At 41.8% G+C, this 27340-nt stretch overlaps 2 protein-coding genes across 2 annotated transcripts in view; one reads left to right on the top strand and one right to left on the bottom strand.

Moving 5' to 3' along the window:
• Positions 1–11721, top strand: part of LOC135080167 (ran-binding protein 9) — a 42415-nt gene extending 30694 nt beyond the window's left edge. The window contains exons 8-13 of the mRNA XM_063974849.1: positions 441–549; positions 1931–2020; positions 4114–4176; positions 8832–8950; positions 9869–9980; positions 10736–11721. Of these exons, the coding sequence (XP_063830919.1) occupies positions 441–549; positions 1931–2020; positions 4114–4176; positions 8832–8950; positions 9869–9980; positions 10736–10887 (645 nt within the window). The 3' untranslated portion in view covers positions 10888–11721. The remainder of the gene's footprint in view (positions 1–440; positions 550–1930; positions 2021–4113; positions 4177–8831; positions 8951–9868; positions 9981–10735) is intronic.
• A 6926-nt stretch (positions 11722–18647) lies between these two features.
• LOC135080140 (esterase FE4-like) lies at positions 18648–23760 on the bottom strand. The gene is made up of 3 exons (XM_063974826.1): positions 22939–23760; positions 20985–22255; positions 18648–19707 (listed from the first exon to the last, which is right to left on the bottom strand). The coding sequence occupies exons 1-3, from the start codon at positions 23110–23112 to the stop codon at positions 19497–19499; spliced, it is 1656 nt and encodes a 551-aa protein (XP_063830896.1). The 5' UTR covers positions 23113–23760; the 3' UTR covers positions 18648–19496.
• Between the last annotated feature and the right edge of the window lie 3580 nt (positions 23761–27340).

The raw sequence follows: 27340 nt of genomic DNA, 5'->3' as shown, positions 1-27340 counted from the left end.
GACGCGCTGTGTCACTAATTTTAATTCTTAATAGCTTGTCTAATAGTATCAGTTAATTCGTGTTAAAGAACGAGAAGTAAGGGTTAATACCACAGTTCAGCTGTTCGGCACCGAAATTGCCAGGCTACTATCGTCTCGAATGTAACTAAACATAGTGGTTTACTGCAGACTACAGATTTCCTACTATCCTACTAATATTATAAATGCGAAAGTTTGGATGTCATGATGTCTGGATGTTTGGATGTCTGGATGTTTGTTACTCTTTCACGCAAAAACTACTGAACGGATTTTGTTGAAACTTTACAGTATTACTGTTTATAACCCAGATTAACATATAGGCTATAATTTATGACGAACTGTGACATACTAAATTTCACGCGGGTGAAACCGCGGGAAAAAGCTAGTTTAGTCATGATTCTAATCTGTACCTCTCATGGCAGGTGAGCGGGCTGGCGCGCTGCGTGGCGGGCGCAGGTGCGGGCGCGGGCGCGGGCTGCGGCTGCGGCGCCACCGTCATCGCGCACACCGGCCGCCCGCCCGCCACCAACGGTAACTATGTATACTCGCTTCCATTCTTATTGATTGCCTAAAGGTTCAGCCAAACTAACGCGCACAGCGTGCGTGATGGCGACGGCAATCAGTATAAATCACTAAGATCGCCATCGCGCTCGCCGGCTGCACGCGTTAGTTTGGCCGAACCTTAATGTTATTATTACACAATTTGTTGTGCATTAATAAACTAGATGTAGTTCCCAAACTAGGCAAAATTTCTATTTTGGCTCTAAAGAATATACAGGGTGTTAGGTATAGCCTGACCAGGAACATAAAAACCCTCGCCATGTTGCGGAAAACTAATGGTACTAATTTCTTTTAATGGCAACAGTAACTGAAAACTTCATTGACATGTCACCTTGCATGTCAGTCTATTGCTGTCAAAGTGTAAACAAACTTTATTTTAAATGTGCGCAATTGATTTTGTGAATTAAATTGCTAAAATCTTTTTATAGTCGTGAAAGAAAAGTGGTTCACAATGTGTTAAAGTATTTGTCGAAGAGAAATACTAAGGGTTCGGATAATATTTTCATAGAATAATGTTTCCGACACAGTTTGTCAAATTGACTGACATGTGTATCGTATAGTACAGTCCACTATGAAAATTAGCTGTGGTTTGTTTCAACTACCTATTTTAATTTTTTTTGTCACTTTCTAAGTGTTGAATTTTATGGAATTGGGAAAGAAGTACCGAGTTTGAAGCGTTCATGAGCAGACATTGTAGTTGAATATTCAAGTTCTGAATTTGATTATTGATGAATAATAAAATAAATCCTACTAGCTCGATTGATGGTTTCATTTAATTTATTTAAACCAGGTTACCTATAATAATATTTTTTCGTTAATTTATGAAAATATCAAATTAGCCCGTAATCCTAAATCCTGATACATAAAGTTAGCCTATTAATTTAACACAGGTACGACTGTACTCAGTGTTGCACTATCAAATGCAATTGACGCGCCTCTATGCCAGGGTTTTTATGTTCCTGGTCAGGCTATAAATGGGTATATGAGCCGACACTAGCCCATGTTAACATGGTCATATAAATGGTATGGTGAAATCAGAAATTTGATATCATCATTTAATTTTTTTTAATTTTCATACAAAATTAATTTTATAATATCCGATTTGTATGAAAAATAAAATTCCATAATGATCTCAATTGACATTTATAATATTATGAAATAATTAGTACCTCAAAAGACAGCTGCTTAATGGCTGGATGAAAAATGCAGAAAGTCGTGCTTTATGGCGTTCCTTGCGACATTGGGAGAGGCTTGCGTCCAGCAGTGAATTATCAGCTGAAATGATGATGATGCATAATTAAAACTAGTTACTTTTAAAGCGTAGTTGTTAACAATCGATGAATGGTTCCAGGTGTACAGGGTAGCACGTCAGAGGAGCACGCAACAAATTGTGACGTAGACATGCCGCCTGCGCCGCACGCCACCAACGGCGCTCACACAGGTAACGTAGCGCGCCACACCTATGCACACAAATAAGTTCTAAACACACACAACGAAATAATCACACATACAGGGTTAGTTAACTTATTGGATTTTAGAGCAAGATTGTTTGGCGCAAACCTTGGCTAAAAAGAACAATAATGCATACAATACTGTTATCATCAATCAACAACAGCCGTTTACAGTCCACTGCTGGACTATGAGCCTCCTCCACTATAGTGGAGGGTTTTGCCATAATCTCCACGCTTGGCAGGCGGGTTGGAGATCGCAGTTTATAAGATTGATGTTTTTCAGAGAGCGCTGCTGCCCGTTCTCTGTTTGATGTGTAGTCCCTAAGTCGCCTCTTACGACACCCGCGGGAAGAGTATGGGGTTGGTGACAAATGTATTCTACTCTGCCGTCACCATACTGTTATACTATGGGATAACCACTGATTACTTTGGGCAGCTAGGATCTCCAATCAATTTACACACATAAAATTGAAAAGACAGTTGTGACACTATTTTAACTTACCCTGTATTTTTATTACATTTACCGCTTGCCAGTGTAACGGTTAGTGAGTATTTTTAAGTAAGGATAATATAAAAGGAAATGTTGGGTTCGACTCCCGAAAAAAAGAATCTGTAAAATCAAATTACTACTATCGAGTTTTGAATTGTTTACAGAATATTATTTTTAAATATTGAATTATTATTATATTCATAAATTGGCAATTACATATGAAATAATATATTTTTTTACAAGTTAAATATCTTTACACATTGATATTAATTGTATGTAATATTTAACGTTATTGTTTAATGTTTATGTATTATTTGCACACCATGCCATACATTATTTGGGATTCTATTTCTAATCAGCCTCAGTTCAACACATTTTATGATTTATAACCATTATATTTATTATTTGCTCGTTGCTTTTTAGTTTATGCATGATTCTAGTATCTTACTTCATGGACGTAGATTTTGAAATATGTATTTACAAAAATCAGCAGTTCTATTTAGAAGGGGTGTACTAATTCTTGTATAAATTATATCTATTGGCATATGTATGATATTGATTACGCTTTACGTATTGCAAAATCGAATGAGATCCTTATGCCATCCCTTCCCTGGTCTAACAAGTACGTAACTAGTAACAGATGCAAGTGAACGCCTAGTAAAGGCAGGGTTTGAACGTCCGTTGCAGGAATCCTGCCTTTAATGGAACCTAGTTATCCGAGTGAACCCGGTTGGCTAACGGTAGTGCTGTCGTCACTAACACAGGGCGCATGCGTGGTAGTTCCTTCTCGCTTGTTATCCACCGCTCATGTCCGCACGCGATCACTCGACCGCACCGTAGATTAAATACAGGCCTACTACAGATATTGTGTTGTCCTTTCAATCTTATCAAACTACATAATTATGTCTATTCTGTTGTACAGTTAACTAAATATATCTTTTTCTTTTTAGTAAATAAACAATACCTAAATGTCTGTATTAGGCCGCCGACAAGACCGCGATTCGCGGTCGACTAGTGTACGTTAGCGCGCCCGCTTGCGCTTAAGGTACGGAGTTGTGTCCGTCACAGCGGTTACGTGGTCGTCACGCGATTTTACTTGGATTCTTCGTAAATTATTCATAAATTGTTACCCTGCTGCATGATTGCGGTCTACGTTTACCTTTGATCATTAAGGAAATATGAATTAAAATACTTCGTCCTTGCACGTGTTATACACGTAAAATATTACATAAAGCCTGTCTATTTCTGAAAATATGAACTGGTTTTCAGTTCGTACCGGTAAATATTTCAAAATAACCGAAGATTTGATTTATAATGTACAATAAAATGAAAGGTTCTCTTTTAAATAAGAAAGTATTGTAAATAATGTAGAAATTAATAACGCACTTATGTAATAAATATAATATCCAATCTTTTAAAATTCACGAATTTTAGAATCCCTGAAACATTTTCCCTATAAGAAACCGTCAAAGTAGTTCGCAATTGCGCCAAGCAGGGTCGTGACGTATTCCAATCATAACCGCAAGCAACGTGACGGCCACGTGCTGACGTGACGCAACAGGCGGAGCGGCGTGTGACGTGGCGTGCTTGTAGGGACGGTGCTCAAGGGCATGCCCGGCGTCACCGCCAGCGTGGCCGCGCTGCTGCCCTTCCCAGGTATGCTCGAGACTCCAACAGACCACAGACAAGCATCATTCCCTTTACTAAAGCCTGGTCCGTGAGCACGTAGAATTTTGTCCAATGACCCCAAGCTACCCATCCTTATCGCTCGCGCGTAATTATGTTGCTGTCGCGCTCGCACACTCACTGCGGGCGAGCGTCGCACAGTCGCGACAGCAATATCCCATCAAAAACAATACTTGTCAAAAAACCCAAGTCTCGCAACTCAGTTGTTCTACGGTAAAAAGTTGTGAGATCCATGTAATACCAAGTCCAGGCCAGGAAATCTTTAACGTTTTACATAAATATATTGACTTGGCCATCGCATGAAAACACGTGTAAATTAAATTATTTAGTGCGATGGCCAAGTCAATAATTTATGTAAAACGTTAAAGATTTCCTGGCCTGGACTTGGTATTACATGGATCTCACAACTTTTTACCGTAGAACAACTGAGTTGCGAGACTTGGGTTTTTTGACAAGTATTGTTTTTGATGGGATCTCATTTCTTTTTGTATTTTGTAGACAGCAGTTATGTATCTAGAAAACTGGACCGAAATTGAAAAATTTTACTCGACTTGGCGGTTGCACTACCGTGCCCCCAAATATTTTAGTTTTTCCCTGATTCATACACCAAACACTACTTATATTCCAAATTTGAAGCTTCTAGGTTTGCTAGAAGTGCCTTAGAATTTTGATGATCGGTGAGTCAGTCAGTGAGTCAGTGAGTCAGTGAGTGACAAAATTAAGTAACTTTGACCCGTTATAATTCTTAAACTACTGGTTCAAATTGAATGAAATTTTAAATATACCGTGTCTTTACAATGCCTGCAAAGCTAATGAAAATTCAGCCTTCTAGTTTTATCCACAACGAAGTTACAGGCGGTCGAAAATGGCCTGAATTGCTTCGAGAAAAGGATGGTACGGCCGTGCCGCTTTTTTGCTCGACTTGGTGGGGGCACTGCCGTGCCCCCAGATAATTACGCGCGAGCCTTATCGCTCGCGCGTAATTATATTGCTGTCGCTTATATTGTGGGTAGCTTAATAGGGTTATTGGACAAAATTCTACGTGCTCACCTCCTACTTGCTTTACCTCCTTTCTTTCCATTTTGTGACACCTTTTGACATCAGCAATCGCGTCAGTGTTCAATCTTATCGATGTCTTTCACCTCCTCACCATTATAATTAATCGTACTAAAGCCTGGTCCGTGAGCACGTAGAATCCCGTCCAATGACCCCCAGCTGCCCATCCTTGTCGCTCGCACGTAATTATGTTGCTGTCGCGCTCGCACACTCACTGCGGGCGCGCGTCTCACAGTCGCGACAGCAATATAATGAGGGCTATCGTTTTTATACTTAACAGTTGGCACCCCTGGCGATTGACAGGACCTTACTCTACAGTGGCGCCATCTTGATGAGTGCAAATGCGATAATCCTCCTACCACTTTAGCGCTCACCAGTTGGTGCCACTGTCTTCGCTACTAGTAAGTGACAGGACCTTATTCTATAGTGGCGCTAACTGGTGAGCGCTAAAACGATAGCCCTCATTACGCGCGAGCGATAAGGATGGGTAGCTTAATAGGGTCATTGGACAAAATTCTACGTGCTCACGGACCAGGCTTTAGCTCTACCTCCTTTCTTTCCATTGTGTGACACCTTCTGACATCACCAATCGCGTCAGTGTTCAGTCTTATCGATGTTTTTCACCTCCTTTTCACCATTATCATTAACCGTACTAGGCCCACTCATTTTCAACGCCCTCCTCTAAAACCACTGACTCAGTGTCATTGATATGTCAAAATTCCTGCAGCCCATACTAGTTCTATTCTTCTCATCATCTTTATAATTTCATATCTAATAATGTGAAATTTTAATAGTCTAGCAAAACTGAAATTCTAATTCAACTGAAAGGACAATGACCAAAAATGTATGGAGTGTGGTCCAAATGTCCACCACTAACGAGACCAATGTAGTAAAATAGTCTACTAAATACTGGTTCATTATAACCAAACCCCAATCAAAAATATGCTGTCAGTAAAAAGTTATGACTGAATGAAAAGTCTGTTTTTTACCTTTTCATCCGAAAAATGTTCTTGATATCATTCTATCCATTGCACATTTTGGACTAATCTACGCATGTTATGTCATGTCGCATGTGGCGCGGAGTTATAGATGAATTTTATTAAATATTATACTAGCTGTGCCTACGACTTTGTACCTACGCGTGAAAATTGTTTGAATAATATTTCCCATTTTTACAACATTTGTATTTACTGCTCCGCCCCTATTGGTTGTAGGGTGATGTTATTTATCCTAAAACCATCCTTGATAAATGGGCTATTCATAACAAAAATATTTTTTCAAATCGGACAAGTAGTTCCTGAGATTAGCGCGTAAACTACTACAATTTTTCAAACAGTCATAACTTTTTACTGACAGCCTGTTTTTTTTTCGTCCCATACTGAAAGTTAATCTCTATTTAATGGACTATAAGCCAATATAGGTCTCATTAGTGGTGGACATTTGGACCACTTTTGGTCATTGTCCTTTGCTATCCCAATTTGACACCAAAGTTTCAACCATGCAATGAGAAGTTACATTGACACCCATTAGCGCGAAGATATCCAACATGTATCTATAATTTGATGCGGGAATCAGAAATAGTCGAAATGTCAATTCTAACCACTAATTTTGTATTTTTTCCGATGATTTCAAGCCAGACTTCATACTTTCCACCATTATTATCGTCATCTAATTAATATTAACCTCTTCAGTCACGTTTTATTCATTACCTACTCCTTTCCTCTATCACCGAACTAAAATCTTTTTAGATATCATTAGAGATAATCACGCTTAGAAAGTGTGGCGTAAGTATTCTTTTTATTTACAAGCGGGGTAAGACTACTGTTGGTAAGTCGCCTTATGTATTTGTTTGTATCAATAAGATATACCGAATATAGTCCGACCACTGAAAAGTTTTAAAGTCACATCTCTTTTATCATATTTTTATGAAGTTAAACATTGTGACTTGTTCTCATTGCAAATTTTATATTGAAAAATTGTGGACAGACTATATTCATCTTTAATTTTTGATTCAAACGGTAAATAGAGAATGCTTGATATGTTATCATTTATTTCTTTGAGATTTATTGAAAAATGGACCTTGAAAATGCTCTTTACGTTTTGTCGTTTGAATCAATGAAAGCCAGTGTGCATGCTGATATATGAAAATGATTTAACTGATGCCAGTATCTTATTATAACGTAATCACTTAATTATGTGGAAGTATATTTGCATGGTTGAATTACACGAATAGTGATGTCTAAAAGTTATCGACTTAAGTCTTGAACAATTTTAGTGTAAAATGAACTTGAATCGAATCAAAGAGTCGCACACCATATTACGAGAACAAGACATTCATACAAGTTTGACAGTTTCTAAGTCTAATAATAAATAAATAATTGCCTTATTAGTTGGTTTTATAATTTAAAACTAGTACCTCGATATGTCGATAGCTGCAAGAATAGACTTCACTAACTAAATTGAAACGAAAATATGCATGTAAAATGGACGAAGGGATGGTTAGGGTGGGGTTTAAGCCGGCATATCTGATGTTTTACGCTTCTTATGTATCACTAGTACGTATATCGATATGTATTACGTATATTATGTATGACTTTATCCGTCGACATACAAACTTGGGGGACTAACATACACTGCATGGGATGTGATGTGAGGGTGAACCCAGGTGGTAATCTTTTGTAAAATTTTAATTTATTTTAGGCATTAAATCGCCTTACTACTTGATGGAACATAACAGGCATCTAAAGCCAATTGGAAAATTGGTGATTTCAAGAGCTGCTTTCTAAAAGGTTGCCAACATTTTCAGGTGCTATATACTGCCTTATTGTGCAAGTTGTAGGCTTATTAGGTAGTTCCTGGGTCCACCTGCCGACCGCCGCCGGCCGTCGGTTGTCCACTGTTTGTCCGCACCAGGTCGGTAACGACCTGTTTCTGGCTGTGTGGATTGTTACACCCCTTTGTTTAACACGATACTGGTTGTTCTTTCGGATGTTACTCCAATGTTATTTGTTTTAAGAGTGTTGATGGTGGAAATTTTGCAGCTTCATGTAGACGTTATTCTGCTTTTGATAAAAGAAAACTTGTTGGGTACTAGAAGGATATACGAAACTAACCCGTTGACCTAGGTGAGCGACGGAATGCGACATGACGTGACGAGCTTTTCCACCTTTTTAATATAAGTTTTTTTTTGTAAAGCAAGCAATAAACGATTTTTTTTTCAATACTTCAAGTGAGTGAAGTTTGTCAAACGCGACTATAGTCAAACGATTCTGAAACGTGAAACGTTATGTTGCAGAAATCGGAACTAGTAACCCAGTATTGATAGTCAGTCATAGCTGGGACGGTTCAGTGTTGGACAACTATACGTAGAACACTTATATTTAATTGTTTCGCATCGTATTGCATCGCATCGCGTTCGTTGCTCACCTATGACAACGAGTAAACTGATTTGTTTCCAGAATGCAAACAACAAGGGTCATATCCTGCTGCAATCCGCCACCAATGCTTGTAACCGTTGCCTTAGCCCCTGTGTCCCCGGCTATAACAGCACATAATAATATGTACCGCAGAGGCGGCGGGCGGGTGCGGCGCGCGCGCGTCGGTGGAGCGAATGCTGTCCTTCGGCCGCGAGCTGTACGCCATGAGCCAGAAGCTGCAGCAGGACCGCCACCACAAGTCCATGCTCGAGGTAACACTCATGCTATTGATAGCTAATCTATGCATCTACCATGTTACAACTAAATGAGGGCTATCGTTTTTATACTTAACAGTTGGCACCCCTGGCGATTGACAGGACCTTACTCTACAGTGGCGCCATCTTGATGAGTGCAAATGCGATAGTCCTCCTACCACTTTAGCACTCACCAGATGGTGCCACTGTCTTCGCTATTAGCAAGTGACAGAACCTTACTCTACAGTGGCGCAAACTGGTGAGCGCTAAAACGATAGCCCTCATTGACAGCAGCCACGGCAGCTGAAAGATAAGAGTAATACATAATACGCTAATGTCTTTTCTGATCTAACCATAAAATGACCTATCAGAAACGTCTGGTAGTACTCGCATGCCTGTGGTGACTAAACTATTTTAATAATTTGATCGTCATAATAATGCAAATACTTGTATAACTTTTCAATGTGGGCTACTGTATTTTCCTGGTTCGCCAGTAGCGAGTGATAGGACCGTACTCTATAGTAGCGCTACCCTGGTAAATGTAAATGCGATAGCCTTCATGCTGATTGAGCATTTTCCAGTTAACGTCACTGGAGGGAAGTCGAACCTTAATTTCGAACTCCTCCTATGTTCTTCTGATTAATTTCGTTGCGGGTCCAATGACAGTTTAACTTTCCCCCGGGACAAACTTGACCTTCATTGGTTGGGTTTTTGTGGCGGTCAAGCTGTAGATCCTGGCTACACAGGAGTTGCAGTGGTGGGAACGAGAGGTGGGAATAGTCCCGTAACGTCACTGTACTAGCCACTAGAGGAGCGGTCCTTACTTTACAACAGCGTCAACGGATGAGTGCTAGCTAATACGCTGACCCCTTATTTAATAAGCACAAGATACTAATCCAAATATAATTTCTGTAATAATATTTTGTTTCGTTTCAGAACGCGTTTAGTTTACTAGCCTACAGCAATCCCTGGGACAGCCCCGTGGGCTGGCAGCTGGAGCCCGTGCGCCGCGAGTACGTTTCCGAGGCGCTCAACTCCGCGATACTCGGTGAGTCGCCACACCAATATGAATAACGGCACACGCGCACAGGTCATTTGTTTCTATAGTCTGGTCCGTGAGCACGTATAATTTTGTCCAATGACCCCTAGCTACCCATCCTTATCGCTAGCGCGTAATTATGTTGCTATCGCGCTCGCACACTCATGGCGGGCGCCCGTCGCACAGTCGCGACAGCAACATAATTACGCGCGAGCGATAAGGATGGGTAGCTAGGGGTCATTGGACTAAATTCTACGTGCTCACGGACCGGGCTTATAGGTGTAAAAGAAACAGATATACTATCACGGATAAAATACTCTCGCAGCGACAAAAGTTACCCGTGTGCGCACGCTTTAACAGTTGTATAGCTTTTGCGTAAATGGCGCCACTAGCGGGTGCTAAAACGCCGTTTCAGCGCTCACTAGTTGGCACCACTGTTTTAGCAATTGACAGTGATAAAGTTGCGCCAACTGGTGTGCGCTAATAAGGTACTGAATTGTATAGTAAATGACGTGCCAGCGTCGTCCAAGTGCATACCGATTTTAAGACCTCCTCCCACACCTAGTGTCTTGAATGTCATCGTAATGTCGTCTCGCCAGCGCCTGCGCAGGGACCACGCGGTGCGCCAATTCCCTTTGAATTAAATAACGCGACGCGCGTAAACGCTGCGCGGGATTTGGCAAGACGTTGACGCTTGAAAGATACTAGCGAATGTCTAAGATGTTGCAAGGTTGTGTATTTATTGAGTGAATGTTTCTAACAAGGTGTCTCCAACTCTTCAGAGGCGGCGGGCATGCAGTGGCGCTCGCCGGTCGAGGAGTGCGTGGCTCACTCGCGCGCGCTGCTGCAACGCATGGCCGCGGCCGGGCTGGGCGCCTGCGCCTTCGCCGACCTGCCCGCGCTGCTGCGCCGCTGACCGCCCCGGTGCGTGCCCACACTACACTAGCAGGGCTGCTGCAGCGCACGGCGGCGGCCGGGCTGGGCGCCTGCGCCTTCGCCGACCTGCCCGCGCTGCTGCGCCGCTGACCGCCCCGGTGCGTGCCCACACTACACTAGCAGGGCTGCTGCAGCGCACGGCGGCGGCCGGGCTGGGCGCCTGCGCCTTCGCCGACCTGCCCGCGCTGCTGCGCCGCTGACCGCCCCGGTGCGTGCCCACACTACACTAGCAGGGCTGCTGCAGCGCACGGCGGCGGCCGGGCTGGGCGCCTGCCCGCAGCCGACCTGCCCGCGCTGCTGCGCCGCTGACCGCCCCGGTGCGTGCCCACACTACACTAGCAGGGCTGCTGCAGCGCACGGCGGCGGCCGGGCTGGGCGCCTGCGCCTTCGCCGACCTGCCCGCGCTGCTGCGCCGCTGACCGCCCCGGTGCGTGCCCACACTACACTAGCAGGGCTGCTGCAGCGCACGGCGGCGGCCGGGCTGGGCGCCTGCGCCTTCGCCGACCTGCCCGCGCTGCTGCGCCGCTGACCGCCCCGGTGCGTGCCCACACTACACTAGCAGGGCTGCTGCAGCGCACGGCGGCGGCCGGGCTGGGCGCCTGCGCCTTCGCCGACCTGCCCGCGCTGCTGCGCCGCTGACCGCCCCGGTGCGTGCCCACACTACACTAGCAGGGCTGCTGCAGCGCACGGCGGCGGCCGGGCTGGGCGCCTGCGCCTTCGCCGACCTGCCCGCGCTGCTGCGCCGCTGACCGCCCCGGTGCGTGCCCACACTACACTAGCAGGGCTGCTGCAGCGCACGGCGGCGGCCGGGCTGGGCGCCTGCCCGCAGCCGACCTGCCCGCGCTGCTGCCCGGTGCGTGCTCACACTACACTAAAGCCTGGTCTGTGAGCACGTAGAATTTTGTCCAATGACCCCAAGCTATCCATCCTTATCGCTCGCGCATAATTATATTGCTGTCGCGACTGTGCGACGGATGCCCGCAGTGAGTGTGCGAGCGCGACAGCAACATAATTACGCGCGAGCGATAAAGATGGGTAGCTTGGGGTCATTGGACAAAATTCTACGTGCTCGCAGACCAGACTATAGCTGGAGCGCGGCCACGAGCGCGCGCCGAGGACAAATGGCGGAACAAATGATAATTGGACATTTATCCACAGCTTCGCTTCAGGCTAGAGGCTCGTTCGTGAGCGAGCCTCTCAAGCTGCGAGACAACCCCCAATCCTCCAGGTGTTTTTATAGGGATTTTCTCCTCATGACCATAGTAGAACAGGACTCCCGTCTCACCGAAGCAGATTACAGTCTGCTCCATGCAGTCAGCTCTGCTAATTAGAGGTACCGAGGAGATTGAAGTTCAAGTTCAACAGCCCTATTTTATAGCACGAACGCTTTATATCTCATTAACGTTATGCCACTGCCTTCCAGGTGTCCCGCCACGCGGCGCCTCCGCCGCAGCCGGCGCCGCCGCGCGCGGGAGGCCTGCAGCCCCTGAGCGGCCCCCCGCGCGCCCGGCAGGCCCCAGCGGCCCCCCGCGCGCCCGGCAGGCCCCAGCGGCCCCCCGTGCGCCCGGCGGGCCCCCGCCTCCCGCCGGAACCGAGGCCCGACGCCTCTCACACCCACGCCGGAACACGAGGCACCTTCCCAAACAAACTCTCGAAACCAGAACGTCGTCGACGTACAACCGTTACGATAACTCGGAACCTATATCCTTGATATACCACGCTGGAGCGTTTAAATCGAAAGCCTCACCGAATATTAAATTCCCGTTCAGGAAGAAAGATAGAGTTCCAGAGATATGTGTTTAATGTAGATCCGTCGATACCGAATCATTTGAGACATGGAAGTCGTCGATAGAGCCAATAATTATTACCGTATTCGATAGTAAATGACCAAAACATTACGATGAAACCATATAAAATGAGAAGTTTTAATGTTAAAAAAGCTCTAGAAGTATGACCTAAATTACAAAATGTAATCATCGTAGCTTTGAGAAAATGAACGTATAAAAGGACGTCAATACAAATGGTCATAAAAATAGTGATGTGGAACCTGTCGATAACGAATAGTGTAAATGTGTAAATATCGATGGAGTAACGTAACGCACACCCGATGCCTTAGCGACCCGCCGCTTGCCGCTTCGGCTTTGCGCTCGCATCTTTACCGGCTTGTTTTCTCTTTGATAAATTACTAAAATTATAATCGCCCGTAGTGTTTTGGTATCCGCCATATTGGATCTACTAAGTCATATCTTATTAGCTCAACATTTTATTTAGATTAATAATTTTAATGAAGTATAAAATATAAATAAATCCCCATTGATTCTATTTCTTCGCAAATTTTTTTTCAAATTTTAAGTCTATTCGTGTCTAAATATCTGTAATCTTGTACTGATATCGATAAGTGAGAATGGTTGAAGTGAAAACAAGCCAATTATAAATTATTTCGCGTTTCTATGTAGCCTCGAGCGTGTATTGGATGTCTGTGCCGCGCGTGAGACCCCGTCTCAGAACTGATATTAGTGCTGACAACGACAACGGACGTTGAGACAATGTGTTTAAAGTTTAAATTCGAATGTAGCGTAATGTGTGATGATCACGAAGCGTTGTGTATATTGTCTGCGTATATTATAGAGTATATAGATATATAAATAAATATATTAACGAGCGAGGGGCGCTGTCCGTGTTTGCGTTGTATAATTGGTTATAGGTTGTGTGTGGATTAATTATTATATACTCTTAATTATCAATTGTATATTTTTATGCAAAGTTTTGTACGAATTACTTTATGCGCGATTGAGGTTCTCGTACCAGTGCTATTGAGGAGCTCTACATTGATTTTTTTGATCTCGGTAACGCGTCGACGAGCTTCGACAGTTCGTCTTCGTCCGATATAAGTAAGGATCATTTTATAGCATTTTTAAAATATTCAATCTGTTAACTCTCAAGATATTAGTCGTGAAGAGTCCTCGATGGCACTGAGTATGCTCAATGATCGTCAGTTAAATTGTAATCTAATTGAGCATTGCCACAAGCCTAAGGCCGCGACCGGACCGCGGCCCCGCCGTGCGGCCCGGGTGTAGATATGATACAGTGCGTGTTGCCACTGCATTTGCTTGCCCATGTTGTAGTAGCGATTTTGAACTTGCGACAGCGATAAGTGATTTTATCTTTAGACTCTCATGAGAAGCAGTTTAGACATTTTATTCTGTGTTTTTTTCTTATTTATACAGATCAGAGCGCCACCTATCATTTGTAAACGTGTGTGTTCCGATGGTCAGGTTTAATCGGAATTGCAATGTAGTCAAACCTATTTTATGTATCGTAATTATTAAATTCCTTTTAATGATAATAATATTGCTGTTGTAGCACTTGCATCGCCAGTCGCATGTTCTAAAATCTCATAGAAGCTTATTTACTCTGGAACCATTGCTGTATAGCACTAGGGAGCTTTTCATATTTGAGCTTAGGTATAAGTGCAACGACAATCAGACGTTTGTTATTAGATGTATGACTATATGTGTGTACATATATTTTATATCATCACGCGATATATTAGAGTCTGAGTAATATGTGGCAATAATATTGTATAAAGAATGATTTTAATTATATTTCCGAGTGTAATTGCTCATTATTGTGATACTGGCAACACAAATGCAGTGGCAGCATTTTAGCGGAGAGGAGCGACACTCGTATGTAGAAACTTGTAGTTATTCGACTGATGGTTTCTACAAGATGGCTGACAAGGTTTCTACAGACGAATTGTTAGCGGCCCGAGCACACGGCAGGTATCACTAGAACTCAACTGTTTGATACTCGGTTTGGGTTTCTTGCAACTGTGATACGAATGATTTGGTAAAACGTATCTAATTTATAGAAACCAGTAATGTAATGATATACCTAAAGATACCTTATTTTCATCTGGCACATCTGTAAAACTTATAGCGATAGGTATTATCATATCATTCGTTCATGGTACTGTCGTGTGAGGAGCCGTCGTGAGCGTGTGTGCGCTATTCGCGTCGCCTCGAATGCGTAGCTCGCTTCAAACTCGACTCGAAACTCGATCAGGCGAATTTTGACCGACTTCGAGCCGAGTTTGGGTGCTACGGTACCGCTGTACTTCTGTAAAGATGATTCTACAATATTGTTCTTATATTGTATTGTTTTCTTTTTTAATAATATATTGTGTTTAAACAGTCGTGACGTGTTTAATTTAACTGCCCACAAACATTCTAAAGCATATAGTAGATTTCTCCAAAGCATGGACGGATTCGGATTCATAGGTCAAAGTTCTGAGAAGGGGTCTGGTTTTGATATATTTTCATTTTGGCAAAATGTCGGTTGAATAGAAAAGAAAGGAGTAAAGTCGATGTGCTCAGTTCGACCCTCCAGGGCACGTTGTTCTGTGGAAGTTCTTAAAAGACAAGTTATACTTCTTTGAAGTTGGGAGAAGTCAAGCGCGCTTCCTTGACGTACCTAGTTCCGAACTTCCGAGCTGTCCCGTGCAAGCGGCGAGCAAAGAATGCCCGAGGCAGGTTGCACGGACTAAAGTACGTTTCTGCACAATTTCATACGCAGTTGTTCGTAAAGTGGCTCTTATTGCACCTCCTTTTTGGTTTTTAATGTGGTAATATAAAAGACCTCAATATCTTTGTTAGGTGAACAAGCATGCTACTTGGCGAGTAGATAAAATAAAATTCATCTTGTTACTTTTGTATCATTAAGTATGTCTATTCAATTGATTCAATATTTATTATTTTACCTATTACTACAATATTTAATATTAATTTATGTTGCCTATATTGGCGGAAACGGAAATTCAGAGGTAGACCCTTCCATACCCACATATCTATAAAATTAACAATCCGTGCTTATTTATTGCAATCCACACGATAAAAGCCTCAACATTTTACTCGCAAAGCACAAGGTCGCACGCGTCCGCAAAAATAAAAAAAGGGAATACATTTATCGGAAATAATTTAAAAACCCTCCCCTAAAGGACACAAATTCAGATGATATATCATTACGCCATAAATATGGCATGATCATCTACATTGCAAAAAATTAAAAGAGCACCCCTTTCTAACCGTATCTGGCGCGCACATTCCGGCCGCCATAAATAACGCGCCGAACAAATATTGAAATGAATGCACATTTGAGTGCAATAAAACCGGCCGATAGGATCGGCAACATGGCGGCATAAACATAAAAATGCCGAGTGTAATTCTTCCGCTCGAAGGGATTTTAACGATTTTATCAAAAACGCTCGGCGCGTCGTAAATTACCAATAATCATCGAGTTGCGGGAGGCGCGGGGCGGGGGAGCGGGGTGACCAATCACGTCCCCGGTTATCGGATTCATCCCCGATAATTCTTCGCAAATTATCATAATTATTCAATGATTCGTTGTCTTATAATGTGCATATATCAAACGCAGAAACTTTTAATGACCCCTTTGAAATCTAAATTGTTGTGCTTTTCAAAACGACTTTCTTTATTTAAAATGACAAAATCGCCGATTATTTTTAATAAAGCTTTAAATACCTACATACTATTTAAAACTTTACCTACTTATTAAAAATAATCCGCCATTATTAAACCTATTAAAAATTAAAGATAAAAAATATATCAATTTCATTTTTAAAAGTATTTTCATTGAATTTTCCAGGTATTGAAAGTGAAATTACTTTATAAAAAGTAGTTTTATTGACTAGTTGCGTTCGTCCTTTACGATGCATGACAACATCCATCAGTCATCGACAGACGCACCAACCAATCGTTGTTGTGAAATTCATATTGGAACTGTAATTTTATTAACTGTCATGATTTTCAAAAAGTGCGTGAGCGTGGCGTGAGTGAAGTACCTAACAATAAATTAGTGTGCTAAAATATTTACGAAGTGACTATGTTTAAAAAGAACATTTCTCTTCCTACCGACTCTGGATACCCTGGCGTTCTCCTGGACCACAACATCTGGCTGAGTAGCTGAAGCATGCTGAAGGCGATCCTGTTTCAACAGGTTAGTGAGTTTCAGTTTTCAATTATTTCAAATACTTTGTCCTACCTACATATTTGGAAGTCACTATTTCTTGTTTATTTAGATACTTAGGAACTTTTGTCGTAATTTTGCGTTACGAAATCAATACCTGGGTACGAGTATAATGTTGTACCTACCCACTTAAAAATATTTTTTGTGCGGTAGGTAGGTAGGATCATTTCGGTAAAACATTTGGTTGCAACGAAAATCTCAAAGAAAATCGAATTGCATTCGTTTCAATTCACATTTCCTGCGATATCCGAGTTTATCAATACATAGTTGAGGCGATTCGTTTTGAAGGAGTACTCGTATATATTTCCACTGCAGTATCTCCCGACAGCAGCCGCGCGGACCGCGAGAAATTGAATGAAAACATTGAATATTTATTCTGAGACGATACCGCTACAGCCACCGCGGCCATAGATTATGTCGCCGACCTCTCGGCCCTAACGAAGAAAAGTGGATACGAGCATTATTTATTGCGCTGTGAAACATTAGGTACCAGCCCAAGAGGCGGTTTACAGCTGCTACACGGTATTGGGGAAATGCTTGAAAGCATCCGGGTAGGTTCTGTAGCTAGGTAAACTTGATAGAACCTACACATAAATAAACGTAAAGTACCCATTTACATTGAACTCTCGTAAGAGGCAAAGCAATCTACGAAATTAATGAATTTCGGATCTGAAAATACTTACGGGAGTTTCGCTCTAATACCTACCTACCTACTATAAGAAAATGTCTCGTAGCTTGTAAATGGCGTTTAAAGTTAACTAGCTGACACCCCCAATTTCTTTAGTAACTTATTCCCATTATCTAATATGACCACCATAATTATTAAAATTTCCTACTTTTAAGTGTAAAAGGTACAATTCCAGTTTGCGGTCTGCGGCCCGTCTTGGAATTGTACCTTTAAGCTTATTCATCATGCGTCATGAAACAACGTCCATTCTTCATAATTTGGTAGAGAGGATTTTAAAAAATGTACCTATTCTATAAACTTAACTTTGTACCTACTTTGTACGCGTTTGCTGGAGTTATTAGTTAAAGCATCCTCAACATTTTCAACAAATTATTTAATATTTTGGTTTGGTGCCTCACCCTTTCCCTTCTGCGATTTATTCTTTGCCGCGGCCGGATGATCTTGGGGCTGTCCTTTTAATATTTGATCTGCATATTTATAAATCGGGGAGTCCGCGTGTTTGCAGATTTATAGTGTATTTCGTTTCTTCCCGACTGAAGCCTTCTATTGTCTGTGAAGTACTCTCGGTAGCCGATATGCCTTCGCTATTTCCAATGTTTATTAGTTTTCATATTTACTACGGAATGTTATAAAAGGAGAAAGAGGTCTTTCTGTGTGTTATTTGAAATACTTTAACATATTTTACGTAACTACTCTACTATTGTTTTAACGGACGAATTATCAAGTTGAAGTGGCAATGGGCAGGGCACATAATTATTACCCAGAACTGACGGCCGATGGGGCAGCAAGGTTCTGGAGTGGAAGTCACGTAGGTACAGAAAGCGTATAGGTGGGTGAACACCCACAAGGTGGACCGACGCTGGAAATAATAGTTGGGGGAGGCCTATGTTCAGCAGTGGACGTCCTGTGGCTGAAATGATGATGATTGTTTTAAATGAGTTAGTACGAAACGGAAACGAGTCTGCATTTTTAACAAAAATATTTTATTACATAATATCATTCTATGACACAATATTTATTTATGTTACGGGATGTCAGTTCAGTCTTTATAGTTTATGGTTGCTTTAGCCTAGGCGCAGACCACCGATTTTTTATCGGCCGATAGTTTAGTCAGGCAGTTAATCAGTATGGGCATGTATGGAAGTGCGCACACTACATTGATTGTTTCTTCATACAAATTAGAATCGGGCCCAACTATCGGCCGACTAAAAATCGGTGGTCTGCGCCTAGGCTTAATCTTCCTTTATATATGTTACGGTTAATGTGATAAATTGAAAATTATTAACAATAACCGGTTATTATGAATAATTACCGACAGACGCGGTAAAAGTGATAAATTAATCACATTTAACAGTGATTATTTAATAATTCAACCTTAGTACTAACAAATTTCATAAAAGAGAACAACATCTTGTGTACGTGTTCGTGTACAGCCAAACTTTTGAACGTTTTGATATCATATATTAATATAATTTGGCATAATGAGTTTGGAATGTTTCTTGCATAATATTACTTTTCCATGATGCCTATGACATAATGTTTTGATTTAAAGTGAAAAATAGGTTAAGGTGCGGCGGGCGGGGGGTGGCCCTTGGGCCACCCCTAAGCCGCCTATTTAGTTTTATACACACATAAAAGACCTCATATTAAACACATTTACCAAATCATGCTGTAATTATTCATAATAACCGGCGATTATTCATAATTTTCATATTTATCACTTTGACCGTAACATATACATATTTATTGTACCCTATTTGTACCGTTAGCTCTCATTGGTTTTACGAAGTTAGTGGCGCCATCCCAGTAACTAGGTTTGGTAGACAACGGTTCTAATTAAATTGCCTACTTACTTATTAATCTAAATTACACCTCTTCTGGCTCTTACAAGGCACGTAGCCATCATGGCCGTACGTGCAGAGGAGGTCCAGGAAGAACTCCTCGTGCTTGGTCCTGGAAGGCCTGATGACGGTCAGCTCCCGGTCCATGCGCAAAGCGACCGGGTTGCTGGCCGTGACTGGAGGCCATTTGGTTGGCAGCAACTTGCTCTTGCGGGGCGTGGGGTCTCTGGAATTACCAAAGTTATAAATTAATATGTCGTGTGGTGGTAAAGGTCGTGGGAATAGCCTGGATGCGGGCAGCGCAGGACCGTTCATTGTTGAAAACCTTGGGGGAGGCCTGTGTCCAGCAGTGGACGTCATCTGGCTGAAACGAACGAACGATCGAATGTGGAGGACAACACACCATTAGGGGTTCAATCTTGAAGTTAAGTCTCGGAGTATGGAACTTTTTCTTGGTAACAGCAGTGCACTTGGCCAGGGATATTTTACATTTAAACATAATGACTATTTTACATAAATAATATAGTCTCGGACATTATACTCGTACGCTGCTTCGCCTAGTCCCGAACTAAGCAAAGATTGTATGTACTTTATACTCTCTTGTTAATAAAAACATATTTTACATTGAAAACACCTAGAGCCAGACCAATACAAACAGATACTATCGCATTGCATAATGTAATTAATTGTCAAAAACAGGCGGGTAGAAACAGGTAATGTGAATTATTGCCTAATCAAAGTATCGCTTTTAATAAAGCACACAATATGTTTGTATTGTGCGGTTTGTGCGATGATCGAACCCGCGACCACTGGCATAATAGTCCGTTACGTGAACCACTAAGCCATGCTACTGTACCTGTAATACTTAAATAGGCTCAATTAATTTATTAATGATCATAATTAGAATTTTATTTTCTCTTGCCAATTGATTTCGAAATCTTTCTTGGTTCAGAAAATTCCTGAATTTCATACACCTAACAGGTGTATGAAATTTAGGTAGGTAGTATGTAATGTTGGTGTTTTCTATAGTTAATAATGGATTTGGTTAGCACCTATCACCTACACCACAGTCTTTTCCAATCACTCGTAATAACACCACTCACGAGAGTAGTAGTTTACAGCAGCCGCGTACTTTCGCAACGCAGAACTTTTTGTGATAAATCATAATGATTCGTGCTTTGGCAATCTGATTGCAAATCAGTGCGTAACATACGGTGACTTGATCACTGGATGTTGAAATATTCAAAAGTTGAAACATGAGTGGAGGTTACACATTTTTTGAAGGACATTAGAGTCTAATTATGTAAAGTTGTTTATTACCCTAACTTTTGGCCAGATGTAATTAAAAAAATACAGTCGTATTGAGAATCTCTTCCTTTTTTTGAAGTCGGTTAATAAAAAGAAAGAAAATATTTGGCTACTTATACAAATAAACGCCTGTTTAATTATTCAGAAAATTAAGTTACTTACACATACTTAAATAGAAAGAAAGGCATAGCTTACCCAAACTTCATGAAGTTGGTGAACATAGTAGTCATCCTGTCGATGAAGCGTTTGTCCCTGTTAGTCAGCAGCAGGCTGATGCCCGCCGGCTTGAACACGTAGAACAAGTCGTCCGAGTGGGAAGCGCCCGGCACAGACACGCGACTGCCGAATATGGCCTTCGCGAAGTTGCGGTCCCCCTCGTAAGAGAACACGTAGCGGTACACAGGCTGCTCGGAATGCTCCACCATCAGGTCCACGAACGCATTAGCGGTTGCATTCGCGATCCAAACTGAGTAGAAGTCGATCAGACTCCTGTAAGCGCTCATCTTTATCCCTTCTACCCCAAAAAAATTATCACGAAGTTTCTGTGCTATTTGCTCTCTGTCCTTCTTCGAACACCAAGAAAACACTGAAGGTATTTTTTCAAGGAAGTTTCTTTCCAAATCTTTGACTGTTTCGGCACTATGCAGTCCGTAGAACAATAGCCCTTCAACGTTAGTAATACCAGTGAGGATAGGCACTTTATTGAGGTTTCCCGATTTTATAATATTGTAAGGTGTGTCGCGGAAGAACGGGTCTGAAAAATTGCTGTCAACACAAGGGCTGTATTTGAAGTATCTCGGGTTGATGGACGTGTCCATGGACACGGACATGATGTCACGCACGGGAGCCGTGGCAAAGTAGTTGTAGACTTCCTCGACGTTGCTAATCCGTTTGCGTTTGCTCACGTCTTGGAACGCCGGCGTTTCAGGCTCAGGGTTGAAAGACCATGGGGTAAACGGATTGCCACTCATGAGTATTAATTTGTGGAATAATCCTTTACTGGATTTGGATAGGAGATGCATGGCAGCTGCGCTGGCTCCTGCGCTCTGGCCGGACAGGGTGACGTTGTCGGGGTCTCCTCCGAACGCAGCGATGTTTTTCTGGATCCATTTGAGAGCTGCGACTTGGTCTTTGAGTCCTAAGTTAGCGACTCCGTTTAGGCAGAGGAAGCCGAACACGCCGACTCTGTAGTTGATAATGACTGTGATGACGTTTTTGGTGACTAGAAATTCTGGATCGTAGTCGTTCTTGTTGCCGTAGTAGTAGGCGCCCCCGTGGAGGAAGACCAGTACGGGTAGGTTTTGCCCTGGAGTAGCGGTCTCTGGCGTGTACACGTCGAGGCGAAGGCAGTCTTCCGATCCCAGCTGCAGTGGCGCGACGGGGACGATGTCGATGGTCTGGGAGCACGGGGGGAGCCACCGCATGGCTGAGCGTACCCCCTTCCATGCTGGTGGCTCTCGTGGTGCCTGAAATGGAATCGGTAAATCATTATTTTTCTTTACATAGTATTTTGGCTGTTGATTTTCTCTGTTTACATTTCTTGTATTAGGCTGACCAGCGCGTATTGAAACTTGTCGGCGCCGTTCAGTGCTTATCGGCGCGCGTTCATATATTTTCCTGTGCGGGTTACCAGCGCTGTCAAGCGCCGGTAAGCGCTTATAAGTTTCCAGCTTTCTTTCTGTATACGGCATTATGTTTTTTTAGAAATGTTTATTTTGTTGCGAAAAGTACGTATCTTATGAATGGTATTCGTCTTTATCTATTCGACTAAAATCTATAAGTCCGTGAATTTATTTATTAGATATGTTTCTTCTCTGTCGTAAAGGTTAATAAAATAAGGGCTCAGATAAATCTTCGTAAGATTTTACCGATGAACCCGTCGCGTTATTAAAAATAGCTTAAAACACGGGCGACTAACACATGCAAAGGATTTTTTTTGTAGTTTTTTGTAAAAAAATCGACAAAAACTTATTTAAATACCTATACTGCGTAAACAGTCATAGTTCTACTAAACAAAATAAAAAACAATGACCGAAAATTTTAGACGTTCCTCTTATTTACCAGCAGCAAATGAAAACATGGATAGGGTCGTGCTCCTGAAGTGGAAATATCCCTATGATGATGATGGTAATGACTCGTATTTACTTACTTGAAATCTTTCGCTAACTGCATAGGGGATGCTGTAGAATCGGTTCTGCCCGGACACACTGCGAAGTCCTCTCACCTTCCCATAGCTCGTCTTCACCACCGGAGTCGTGAAGAGCGTGCAGTCCACACATCCTAACACCACACTAAAACACACTATTGCTAAATCATTTCTCATCTTTTCACTACACTATTTTCACTATATTGTCTGTCCTTCACAAAACTGTTTTTATAAAACAAAATGTATGTTTAGCCACAATCATGGCTTGAAGACACTTATCTGTATGGCGGGTTGCTACAACACTGTCTGTCTGGTGGATTTACAACATCGCGGGTCGCTCACGGTCGCACCTTGGCATTTACTATCCCCGGCTTCTATAGTTGTGGTCTCTTCGGCTACTGTCGCCATTGATTTACTTAGGCTGAATAGAAAACAGTTTACATAAGGTTGATGTTAACTTACCCAAGTAGGTAATTAACATTGACAATTTGAACTAAAAGCCACTTCTTTTTGAAAACATCTTCCTTTGTCCAACCACCTTGCCTTTTGTTTTTAAATATTTATGTCATCGGTATTATAATTTTAATACATTGCTTCACATTTTACTCGTAGTAATGTTATTCCTCTCATTTGAGGCGACTATATTTCTCTCCATTATTTGCATTGAATGATAGATCGTACTATTTCGATTTAAATAGGTAAAACTTCGATCAAATTATTTATTTACTTTTAATTATTTTGTTCGCGATCTTCAATTGTTTTCTCTTCTTCGCTAGTTTTGTTCGCGATCTTCAATTGTTTTCTTTTCTTCGCTAGTGTACAACGGTGTAGGCAGCGCACGCGCACGGTGTCGACACACTGCAGATCGCATGCCCCAGTGTTGCATTGCAGCTGCATGCGCGTGTGATGAAATAGAAAGTGCAAGATCTGCTCGTTGTTACACTCGCGATTGGCAGCTGTTCTGGCGGGAACTGTTTGAATAACCTTGGGCAGAGCCCATATGAAATACAAGCCGGAGCCCGCGACTTTGCCTGCGTAGAGTATTTCTACTGTCTTGCTTCGTGGTTCCATCTATAGTATACATATTTTATCCAAATGTTAATAAAAATCTGTTTAGCGACCGACACAGTAAAAAAGATAACAAAATCGCTGAGATCACACCATATTGAACCATAGTAGTGGTCAAGGTATAAACAAAAGTACAAAATGCTGAATTTTTACATATTTTTGTAGCTTTGAGCTTTTAAGTCGTCTAACAACTCTTAATAACATTACATAATGCTGTCGCGATGAAGATTGCCACATAATTGTGTAAGCGCTCAAGATTACTGTAACTTCTAGATGTTTGCTGACGTGTGAGCAAATCAAATTATGACGACTTTCGTTACGTTTGTGAAGTTGGAAGCTGTTGAAGCTGGTTTCCAATGTAGACGGGTAAAACGTTTTCTTGCTTGGCTTGTAACGAATCAATATGTTATTTAATGTGTCTCTCTTAAATCACCGCAAAAACCCGTGTTATTGTACCACTTGTCCTATGTATTAATTATCTGTTGAGGATAAAAGTGAAGGTTTTGCAAAAAACTTGTAAAAATTAGTAACATGTATTGAATACTTCTAGAGATATGCTCTTACTCCTGAAATATAATAATATACTTATTTAACTATAAAATAATCCTGAAATAATGTGTCACAGTAACAGTCTCTAGATTTTTTCACAATCAGAGTTATCAATATATGCAATATGAAAGAAAGAAAGAAAGAAAGATACATTTATTACAATGGACATCACACAAATACAGGCAATTACATAGACATGACAGTGGCACATAATAATCAAAGAAGAGAAAAATAAAAACAAGAGTAAACTGAGCAGTGCCACCCATTCACCAACAAGATGCCCACTGCAACGGGACGCCATTCAGCATATGCCGTGGCCCATGGTGACGAAGGCCACGGCGCTGGTTTTCAGTGTGCCCCATGCCGAGTGAGGATCACGGACCATTGGTAAAATAAATAAAATAGTAAGATTTTCTAAACTTACATACCTAAATAGTACCTAATATTAGTGCACAGATAAATACAAAAGGCGGGAAATCGGTAAGGATGAAAGACTACGAAAAGAATACTAATAAAAAGATAAAGCTGTTTGTATAGGTGTGTGTAGTAATAGTAAAGTAATATTGTGTTAATGTGTAATATTCGTAAAGAGTGACATTGTTGTACGCGTTGTTGAGTGTCTCGACGTCCGCAAAACCGGTTTGTGCAATCGAATGATTGATTGCGCGCGATTAAACAACAACAATATGCATATTTTATTTAAAACATATAAACATTTCACGGGAAAATTCCTGAAACGAGACGATTTTTTTGCCGGTCCGTCACTCTGTAAGGGGCACAAGCCACAAGGGCTTTATCTGACACTGAAAGATGTCAAGAGTTGTTTATGCAAGAATGCGTCTGCGAACGTAAGTAGCTACTTACTACGTAGCAGATGTGCTCATCCCATCATGCTATGTCTAGTTAGAAGATATTTCTAATAGTGACTCTACATCCTATGTCCACCATCAGTTACCACACTGAAAGTAATATCCGGCCATATTTTATTCGTTTCGGAACTTTCATATTGTAACCCACTGATTTTCATTAATAAGACATCGTTTGCCCACCAGTTTACGAACGCCTCTGAGAACTACAGATTTTAAAAAATACCCTTAAGAATAGAAATACAAAGAATATTTAAGTACATACTTACGATTTTATTTAACCCCTCAATGTTGTTTTGCTCTTCAGAAAAAATTAAGATATCTGATCCGGATGAAGCGGTTTAAACTGGAATTATCCAGTTTATACCGGGCAGGTAGATGCTCGCCCGCGCCCGAGACAACTTCGCGAAGGCGGAGGAAGTCCGGCACAATTTGCATGTTTGCCCAGTTAATAACAATTAGCCGGTTCCCGGGTATTTTTCTTTATTACCCGGATTAACAGCCCGGCTCGGGCGGCTGTAGTGTTGTTGAGTGCCGGAGGAAAAATACCGGGCTTGTTGAAGAAATAGCTCGATGAAAAGTAATTTCTTCAGGGCAGCACTAGTTACCTATAAATAATGCACAGGTAAAATTTTAAGTTCAATTGACAAATTAGCTCATTGCTCATTGATATTCCCAAACTTAGTTACTGTTTTTGAGTTAGAAATATTTTTCACCCAGCAGCTTTAGAAGGAAAAACTGGAAACAATCTCTACACAGTTTCAATAAGTAATTTTTTTAGAGGGTAATGAGTATCGATCGAAGTAAATGCTTGTTTAGTACCTACCTTTATTATTTACTTATTATCTTTGCGCAAAAATTTTTGCAGAGCTAACTTCTATTTATGATTTCTCTCTCTACTCGTATTTCGTTTTCAATGTTAAATGGAAGAGATCGCTTTATAGCGATAAGACCGCCTAAATTGTGCCGAATCTTTTGTATATTTATTTCTTTCTTATCTTGGGTGGTGTAAAATAAAGTCTGTCTATACCTACATTACTAGAAAATCGGTCGACTAGGAACTAAGGGAGGTTTTTATCCCGTCCCTAGCGCCGCCGGTGTAATTGCGCCTTTATAAATGAATCGCCGGCCTCCGCGCGACCGGTTCTTATGTCTTCCATTTGCGAGATGTGCTTTTGTTTTCAGCTCTTCACTGTGTTCTTTTTTTATCCATTTGTACTGGTTTTTCGTGCTTTCCTCTGTAGTGTTTGCGCTCTCTACCATACGATGTTTTATATGGATTTCATAGTTGGCAAATTAATTCTGTTCAGTTTTCTTCCATTTCAGTTAGAACTGTAACAAAATACTTTTTAAGACCACATATTTCCCTATGTTCAGAACGGATAATTACCAAATAGGTAGGTACTATGCTAGACGTGTCATTGCAGCACCCATACGATCAAAATATTGAAACGTAAACCTCAATCAATACGCTCTACATTCCCCCCTAAAATAATCCCCTGATTTCCGTTTGACGTTTCCGAGTGTACATAATTCGCACATTGCCTCCAATTCATTCAAAATAACGCATTCCGTAATCCGGCATATCTGGCAGTCGAACGCACGCCGATTCCCTATTTACCGCGGCTTACCTCGAGGGCCGAAGATTAAAGCGGATAGTTTCACTCATTCATTCGCTCGGTCGCCACGCCACAGCCTGTTTAGAGTGAGCAACACGTTCAGTTATGTTGTTCTTTCCCTTTGGAGCTAAAGACGTCCACTGCTGGACAAAGCTGCTTAAATAGCCACGATAGCCGAACGGTGAAGGGGTCGGAGTGGCCGACTCGAGATCCGAGGAACGCGGGTTCGAATCCCACCGCACCGCTCGACTATTGTGGTGAGCCCACTCGTAACACAAGCTCATTTAGCTTAACACGAGGGGC

Source organism: Ostrinia nubilalis, chromosome 17 (assembly GCF_963855985.1).
Source record: "Ostrinia nubilalis chromosome 17, ilOstNubi1.1, whole genome shotgun sequence".
In the NCBI taxonomy this organism is placed as follows: Eukaryota; Metazoa; Arthropoda; class Insecta; order Lepidoptera; family Crambidae; genus Ostrinia; species Ostrinia nubilalis.
The sequence above is the reverse complement of the archived record's forward strand: the minus strand, read 5'-3'. Positions and strand labels throughout refer to the sequence as shown.

Coding starts and splice junctions, on each gene's coding strand:
- LOC135080140 (XM_063974826.1), bottom strand. CDS start 23,112: ATGAGAAATGATTTAGCAATAGTGTGTTTTAGTGTGGTGTTAGGATGT. Junction 22,256..22,938: donor CAGTTAGCGAAAGATTTCAA/GTAAGTAAATAC, acceptor ATTCCATTTCAG/GCACCACGAGAGCCACCAGC. Junction 19,708..20,984: donor ACCAACTTCATGAAGTTTGG/GTAAGCTATGCC, acceptor TGGTAATTCCAG/AGACCCCACGCCCCGCAAGA.